This window comes from Haplochromis burtoni, unplaced genomic scaffold, assembly GCF_018398535.1.
Source record: "Haplochromis burtoni strain Fernald_Lab_line unplaced genomic scaffold, NCSU_Asbu1 Contig_339, whole genome shotgun sequence".
NCBI lineage: Eukaryota > Metazoa > Chordata > Actinopteri > Cichliformes > Cichlidae > Haplochromis > Haplochromis burtoni.
In genome coordinates, this window is record NW_024582700.1 from 528,553 (window position 1) to 537,563 (window position 9,011).

At 41.1% G+C, this 9,011-nt stretch overlaps 1 protein-coding gene across 5 annotated transcripts in view; it reads right to left on the bottom strand.

Moving 5' to 3' along the window:
• Window positions 1–618: 618 nt before the first annotated feature.
• Window positions 619–9,011, bottom strand: part of khdrbs1b (KH domain containing, RNA binding, signal transduction associated 1b) — a 17,856-nt gene continuing 9,463 nt past the window's right edge. Inside the window, exons 6-13 of one of the 5 annotated variants that reach the window (XR_006055433.1) lie at window positions 8,415–8,655; window positions 7,908–7,975; window positions 7,499–7,557; window positions 6,590–6,776; window positions 5,121–5,197; window positions 4,781–5,017; window positions 4,359–4,426; window positions 619–2,046 (exon numbers count right to left, since the gene is read on the bottom strand). Coding sequence is in view for 1 of the 5 variants with exons in the window: in XM_014330245.2 (XP_014185731.1) it covers window positions 6,670–6,776; window positions 7,499–7,557; window positions 7,908–7,975; window positions 8,415–8,655 (475 nt within the window). In the remaining 4 variants the exon portion in view is untranslated. Of the gene's footprint in view, window positions 2,047–4,358; window positions 4,427–4,780; window positions 5,198–5,419; window positions 6,777–7,498; window positions 7,558–7,907; window positions 7,976–8,414; window positions 8,656–9,011 lie in introns of those variants that run through there. The other 4 variants (XR_001335857.2, XR_001335855.2, XR_001335856.2 and 1 more) reach the window with 4 other exon arrangements.

Genomic DNA, 9,011 nt, shown 5'->3' on the forward strand with positions numbered 1-9,011 from the left:
ACACAGGCAGCTGTAGCTGATTGGCGTTTGCTAGGTCTGACCTCGTGTAATGTGAATGATTTAAGTAGCTGTTGGCCTTTTGCTGACCATCTTAATGTCATTATTTAAAACAAAAGTTTGGGTTTTAGTGAAAATTGTATGCTCATGTTATTGGCCTGCTGCATCCAGAAGTTAGGATGTATAAATCTGTAGCATTGTACAGTTTATGGCAGCAGGTTGCTAACCAAGCTTGCTAGCTTCAGTTAACTGTTGTTCTACCTCTCATCCAAATCTGATGCCGTCTGACTCCAAAAGTCACCAAAGTTGATGCTTCAAAATGCAGACTTCAAACCCAGCAGGAGACAGCATCACAGAGACTTCCACTCTTCGTATAGTCTGTTGTTGTAACCACACTGCACCCAACCAGTTGAAGTGAAAAACTTCTATGAAACACTAGAAGAACAATTTTGACTGAAAACATTTATGGTAATTATAACCTGATATTGTGACATCACCAGATTGGGAATAGACTAGTTTGTTGGAGGGGAGGGGGGGCTCCCCCTACTAGCGGGATGTGATGTCTGTGCCCACCCCTCCCTCCCAGAAGCTACACCTATGCAGATGACCGATACACAGCTCTTTTATATTCAAGTCAACCTTTATTGATCAATGCACAGTAGTATTTACTTCCAAACCTCACACTTTTGACAGTTCCATCGATCCAAACAAAGGAAGCGGCTTCCACACCATCACTCATCTTTCATTAGATTACAGGAGACGCAGAAATCATTATTTTAGACATAATGGCACATAAAGACTGAAAAATGGTCTGTTTTGGCTATGGCCCGTTGACATTTCATCTCAAATGATGGTTTCTATCCTAATATCTAATGTTCTATCCTCAGAGCTGCTGGCTTTTTCAATAAACGAAATGGAGCCTCTGACTTGGCTAATGCTGCCTCTGACCAGCGGATCGGGACACAAATTTGTTTTTAATACAGGAAAGTACAGTTTTGACCTCTAAATGTAACTCAGCACCACAGGCAGCTGTAATATCATCAGTGATAATGGCAGAAAATGGCAGAGAGGGGAATCAAATCAACACAAGCATGATGGATAGATGGATGGATGGCAGGGATGTTAGTAATGTCTGCCTTCACCCTCTGTCCCTTTCTCACATGCGACTCCATCTCGTCGAATTCAAATTCTTGGATGCTGAACTGCAAAGAACAGGCCAGCGCTGCTTATGAAAGCCTTTCACATACGCGGCGAGGGTACATGCAAGCACATGCAAATAGGAAGCATTTGCATGTGCTTAGCATTAGCATTCATTATCCGCGGCGTCGCATGGGGCTCGTGCGAGAGGTGGCAAGAGTGCGTTTCGCGAACTCGTCCTCAGCGAGACACCGATCATTTCTAACTCTTGAGCCTGGATTCTAATTCAGTGCCGGGATACAAAACTGCTGGCTGGTGAAACGGATACAGCTCGCCTTGGTGGAAAGTAAGAGTTTCCTTTTATGTCAAACTCAACAGTTAAAGGAAATTAAAAATGATTTCACAGCCTGCTATAACAGGAGCGCTCATTTTATGGTAAATTAGGCTGTGACAATTACATTGCTCGGACCACGGGGTGGTCTGCGGAAGCCACGCGCAAAAGTGTGCACAATCAGCGCAGGCTTCGAGTGGGCGTCTTCCAGACTTGAAAATAATTAACACGAGAATAATGTGCTCTAATTCGATAGTGACGAGAAATATATAAATAGGAGGAAAGAGTCCACGTGAAATGGGAGTCTCTGGATTCTCAGTCTGCTCACTGACCAGCTGCAGTCTCAACCGGCTCCTTTCTCTTTTTCCTCATCTCCCCCCAACCTCTAAATCAGCTGGCTCCTTTGGATGACATGGCAGCCGGCCACCTCTCACCACCCATTTGCTCCTCTTCCCTTCCCCCACCCACCCCCATCACCTCCCACAACCCCTGCCAGGAACAGAACTGGGCCTCGAGGCCACTCCTTTTCAGCTCCGTCTGACCACGACACCATGCTGAGCTGCTCCCGTGCACGGCTTCAACTGCAGAGGAGACAAGACAAAAAAAAAAAGGAAAAAACAAAACAGATGTTGGCATGAGAGGACATGTAAATACACAATGCTGATTCTTAATGTCCCTAAGTCGTCCCTTGTTTCCTGCTCTGCGGCAATTTAGAATGAAAAAGGGGGGAAAAAAATACGAGGCCACTTTTCTAATTCAATTTTTAAGCATTGGCTGCAATAATTAAAAGGTCATTTTCCTGCCAAGCAGCACAGCTCTTCTGCTGTAACTAAGCAACATTTTAAGTGAAACATAATTATTGGCAAGACTGCCGATTTTGGATTAGCGCATTACCATTTCAATCAACAGCTAATGTGTTCGCAGCGCTCTGATTCAGAGTATTTTCCAGCAATTTGAAAGAAACACGAAGCGGAATCCAACAATTCTGAGACGCCTGGACTTGAAGCCGCTGGAACGAGAGGATTTTGATATATATATATAATTTTTTTAAAGAAAGGATTTTCTTCCTAAAAATAGTCATATTGAGCACATTCTTCTAACAAGTGGGTGACCTTTCTGTCAAAACACCTCCTTTAAAGTGGCCTTAAATGCTTTGTTATCCACTTTCTCTGCCAGCTTCTCAAAGCCTGAACACAGAGCAATACTTTTCCAGCCATCATTCAACTTTTCCTGCCTTCAAGGTGCAGACAGGACATCATAAGAAAAACACCCCCCGCCCAACCCCTCTCGTTCCATTTCAGGAATGGCCAGAGTCCTCATGCTGCTCTTTTCCTTCAGTCAGAGTGAGTGAGGCTACAGATCCTCATTAGTCACTTTTCCTGAGACCACCCCGACACGGGCATCGAGCTCTCCTCGCTCGCTCAGACTTGCTGAAGGCTAGCCGCGGCCACACACCAATTCACAGGCATTGTGAGAAGCAGAGGCGACTTACGGGAGCCCGGGCAATCATCAGAATCAACCAACCTTTGAAATGCTGTGAATATCATGAACGTGCTGCTGCTGCATAATGTTACACCGGCTGAACGGAGCCAGAGGCGTTTGCAGCAGTGCAGGGGGGTGGGGAGTTAAATGGCCGTACCAGTGCCTTTGAATGTTTAAGAACATTACCTACAAACTGTTTAGACACTCTCAGGCTAGTCTTACACTTACGCTGATATAAATATTATAAGAAGAGTCCTTTCAGAATAACATTTATATCCATCATCAATAACTATTAATGACAACTGACACAAGTGATTCACACGACTGCGGATTTATTCTTACTAAGGGTAAAATATGTTACCAATTAGCAAACTTAGTTATTTTGTAACAAACGTTTCAATAGTTGCCAAATCACATGAATCTGAGAGATACGCACAGAAGTGATACTGTTAATGAGCCTATTTTAACTCAAACTATGACTTTTCCTAAAGTGGAAAAGGAAGTTTTTCCTTCCCACTGTCTCCAAAGTGCTTGCTCATAGGGGTCATATGATTGCTGGGTTGCTCTCTGTATGTATTTATTGCAGGGTCTTACAGTATAAAGCAACTGTTGTTGTGATTTGGTGCCGTATAAATAAAATCGAATTGAAAATTGAATACTTTGCATTAAATCTTTGCCATCAGTACTTCATAAAATCCTTCAGAAAACCAACCCTTTTCTTGTGCAGCTTTTTAGAAATGTGTGTACACATAGAGTTGTGGTAACCTGCAAAGATTTAAATGGGAACCACCACAAGACAAACTTAGAGGCTTTTTAAACCTATGAGGATGAATTCCAACTCTGTAACAGTCATTTAAACATGTCAAAAATGCACAAGTGTTTAATCAGCAGTTTATCTTTTATGGGTATCAGTTACCATTTAACAGTTACCTCTCCAAATAACGATGTAGGCTTCGTTAACAATGAATAACAAATGAATAAATAATTAGCTTTAGTCTTTGTCAACAGCAAAATAACCTTTAACTAAGGTGTATCTAGCCAATGATTTTTGTTAACTACCTATAAAAATCTGATATTCAAACACAGCATTTTTTTCCTCTCCTCCTGTCAGACATTTGAAACCAGCAGACTTGTGTGTAGTCATTTGTTTTAATCTGGCTCTGTTCAGATCAGCCGTTTGCTGGCTTTTTAAATTTTGTTGTTCCAAACACCATAAATATTAGTAAATGTCTGCATTTAGCCAATAATATCAGTCAGTCTCCAAACACAGCATCTGCAAAGACGCACATTCCTGCTGTGATGTAAGAGCATCAATGGCTGTCTGAGGTATACAAGAGAGAAAAAACAGGGCTCTAGATGATGCCTGCAGCAGCGCAGCTCTTAAATGGGTGAGGCGTAGCAGCGAACCAACCTGACGTTTGCATGGTCTCTGTCCAGCCGACCGTCAGTCTCCGGGCACTCAGTGACCGATAGCTGTGCCTGAAGGAAGGACAAACCCCAAATCAATACCTTGTCTAAAAACACTGGGAGAAACTCGAGACAGATCATGCAACATCTACAGGAGAAGATATGCTCATGCAACTCAAGCTTTCTTTTTCAGATAACTCTGTACAGGCACAACCTTTTGAAATATTACAGTAAGCAACTTTTACACAGCAAATAAAAAAAGTAACAGCAGCTCAACTGTACAGAAGATGATGACAGATTTGGCTTTGTTCTTTTTAGCAAGAGTTGCATTAACACTATCCTATTATATTTTGTTAGTACACAGCACAGTTATTTTGGTACATGAAATCCACTACTGTATGATATTGGAAGTTACGTTTTTCTTACTTTTGAGTCGATTCTTTTTTGATGCCATGACTGTAATGATATTTTAAGAAATTGTACGCATTTACCAGAAAGTTTATGTCAAAGGATAAACACACTAAGAAATTAAACATTTAGGGTTAGGTTACCTTTACAGTGGAGTTCTCTAGGTTATAACCATCCTCTCCATTGCACTGCCATTACACTCTGTACTAAAGTAGCCATCGCGCCAGCTGTCATTCATGACAATGAAGCCTAGACCTGAATGGTGGTTTGAACTCAGTTAATTTTCAGATGCTATAAAAGCAATTCTCATTAAGGATTACGACCACAGGTAGGAGGATTGAAAAAGTCTTATACGTACCCAGGCATTCAATGCTTTAGAACTCTATACACATTAGGAAGCTATCCAGGTTATTTTAGAGGTCTTACCTCTGGGTCCTTTTTAAAAAGTATAGAAAGAGAGAGAAAGAATAAGTTGTGCTCTTTTGATAATCAATCAAGACATCATTTAGTAGGGTTAAAGTCTTCAGACGTCAATACATTCATTTAGATTTAAAAAGCGCTTTTGAATGAGAAACAAAGGAAAACACCTACATCTGACTGCTGGTTTAAAAAAGGCCATTTCAGAATTTTACTAGGACAGGAAACAAATAAAGCAAGTTAAGTTTCATAAAAAACAAACTAAGCTTTATTGACAAACTGCTGCAAAACATCTTTTGGACAGATTTAGTAACCTATTTAGGCAAGCTTACACATGTAGCATAATGCATTTTATGGAGAGGGTACAGATACTAGTGGCAGAATAAGTACAGTTAGGATGTTTTAAAATATGTACAAGAGTTCGGATTGAGCTGCAGGATCCCTTCTCTATAGAAAGAGAAGACCCATGTGGAGATTTTTGTCCCAATCCTTCTTTGTGTACTTTGTGCATGCAGTTTATGTAGAGTCAGATCACAAAATCAAGACCTGAACCGTGTGTTTCTTTTTTCTTTTAGCACAACAGGTGAGACCAGGTCTCGTCCGTGTTCTCATTAAACAAACATTTTGTCTTCAGTCTTAAAATTATTAATTTTTGTCTTTTTAAACATGACAAACAAATTGAGGATATGAGGACAGTCCATCTCAACAGTGTCTATTAGGGCTATATTTCAAAACTCTAAGTACAATGACAAATATTGCTGCCTAAGTCTAAATGGACAACGTTTTAGAACTATTTAAACAACAAACCATAATCAAGAATGAATTGTACTTGAGTTAGCCTTTGCTTCATTTAAGGATTTGGGTTTTTGTTTGTTTCTATATTACATAACTGAACGTTTAAAAGGTCTTTTATTTGGCTATATTAACAGAATTTTGAAATGTAGCCTAAATGGGAATCTGCAACTGACCCTCAACAGATTCTTTATATATATGTATATAAAAACAATTAAAATGGATTCCTTAGACAAGTGGATAATGAGCCACTAATTCAACTAGAAACGACTACTCCCACACAGTTAAAAAAATAAAATAAAAATAATTAAAAATTAACGATCAACAATGCAAAAAAGCCAGAGGAGGGTAAAAAGGGTCAGAGGAAAAAATGACAGCAAAACGTAAAAAAACTCAAAGAAAAAGAAAAACTATATAGAACGCCAACTTCTCATCTCTGACCCATCTAAAAGCCGCTTTGGTTGGTTGGATGGTTGGTTGGTGCGACAAAGAAGGGGTGGGGGAGGGAGTTCGCGGTCAAATCTCAAAAACCAGTTCCGATTTTCAGTTCCCAATTTGCTCTCTTGTATAAAGTCCGGCGTAGGAAAAGACCAAACCAAAGACAAAACAGACAATTACTTTTGTCGGGCTTCTTAAAGCGAGAGCTGCCGTGGTAGACAGGCGCTTGTCAGGGCGACACTAAGGGTGGCGAGTCCGCTTCAGTACTGTCGATATGGGTGCTCCCGGTAAGTCGTCTTGCCGCCTCGAGAGGGGGGAGGGGCCTTCCCTGGAGTTGTCCGCTGGGTGCCGTTCCAGTCATCCTGGCCTGGAGTGGAAGCGGAAAAAAAAATAGACACATCAATAATTCAACATTTCTAACAAAGAGCCTTTGACTGAGCGCACATTAGAGCTGCCCTGTGGCACCGTTCAGTTTATCGGACATGTTGGAAAAGCACTAAATCCTACATCTGACCGTGCACAGCACCTACAACACGTCACAACACATCAACAAGAAGTCAAAAACTCTACAGTGTGACTTTAGCGTTAAAGAATATTTAACTGTGAAATAAAGCCGTCAGTTTGGATCAGGGTGAAGAACTGTCCCATCACATTGTGGATGATCAATTTTGTGAAATTTTGTCCAATTTCAGATCTTTAAAATAACCATCTGGCAATGCCAATGTTTTCCTTATAGCTTTGTCTTTTTCAGCCTTCATTACAACATGTTTAACATTTAGGCAGCAGAAAATAATGTGACACAATGGCACTGATGCTGAGAGATCTGAGTATCGGTGCCATTCTATTAGCTGACAGTGATATCAATCAAAGTCAATATTAGCTGACACAATGCACATTTTGGAAAATTTAATCTGGCTGATGATTTATTTATTTATTTTTACTGTTTTTAAAGACAATCAGAGACATTATGGGCTGACGTGCATACATATTTCAGACACCAACACGCAATAACAAATATACAGAGGAGCAATTCAATCAATTCAATAAGGATGTTTGTCTTTTATTGTAATAAAAAAAATTGTTCTTTACCATAGGACTCGTACGACTCTGTGGTCTCCCCATGTCCATAGTCATAATATTCTGGCTCTCTGTTGGTCATAAACAGGGAAAAAAGAATAAAAAGAAAAATCACTTTTAATCTTTGAAAAACATCAAGCAGCTGACTGTAATGTCTAGGGGGACGCTAATTGGCTTCTACGAATAAGATCAAAGCTTGGCTCTCTACTATGGAACATCTGAGTCCCGGCTGGTCCTTCTAAATAACACTGGCATCCACAGCATGAAACACAAAGTACTATCAACGCTGAATTTGTGCAGAGTGGCTAAAAAGTATTACTGCTGCTCTCAAATCCCATTTCAAGTGAAACTAGCAACTAGGCGATGTGTGTGCATTCTGTGAGAAGCAGGTGAAAACCAAAGAGACGTCTGATTCACTCACGCCTGCGGCTGACTGTAATAGCTGTCGTAAGACTCGTAGGCCGTGTCTGTGTAGCTCTCATCGTAGCCCTGGAGAGGGAAGGAAACAGAGAGGGAAAGAGAGAGAAGGAAAAAAAAAAAAAGAAAAAACAGGGTGAGATTTAAGGAGAGTCTTGTTCATGAATGTCAAGATGTCCCCAAAGAACTCCACTTGTACAAAAGCAGACACGCTCCCCTTATGTCTCGAGCATCTGAAATCACTTATTCCTATGACGACGGACAAGCAATTCAAAGCTAACAGAACGTCAAGAAAGATCTTATTGAGATGAGACGAGCAGTGGAGAGGTCAGATTTAGCAACGTCAAACCTGAAAGCATAACGTCTACACAGACAACTGAGGCGTCTCTGCACATTTCTTATATCTAGCTCATCAAATACAACACTAGAAGTGACGTTTGTGTGTGATAATAATAAACCTACAAAATAAATGTGAAAGGATAAATTCATTTCCACTGGCAGTGGTACTTACATATTCGTCATAGCCTTCAGCAGCTGCACCGGGGTTGTGCTGGTGTGGAGGCGGTGGTGGCATCCTCTGGGGAGGTCCTCCAGCTATGAGTCTGGCACGGGGTGCCACAGCTCCCCTGGCGGGTGCTGCGGGAGGTCCTCCTCTGCCTGCTGGGGCACCCCTCACTGCGCCACCTCTGGCTGGGCCACCTCGAGTCACACCTCCCCTGGCGGCAGCACCACGAGGCGGCATTCCCCTGCCCCTGGAACCAAGAACTCTGGGTTATTGTCGTGATGATCTACAGCAGGGGTCTCAAACTCAAACGAGCTGAACTACATCTTTGGAAATATTTGTGGATGTTATTTTTATTTAAAATATTGTATCATAAGACAAAACTGCAAAGGTGAGAACTCTTATCTGAAGCCTTATAACATAACAAAATGGTACTTTTCTATCTGACCAGACACATGGCTGCACTTCTGCTATAGTTTTTTTTTTTAAACAAAATAAAAGTATACACGTTAGTTTTTGTAGTGCAAATAGTTTTCTTTACAAGTAACTCCTTACTGAACAAACTCAGCCAATCCCTCAACATATTTGTGCTTCCTGCTCACATTG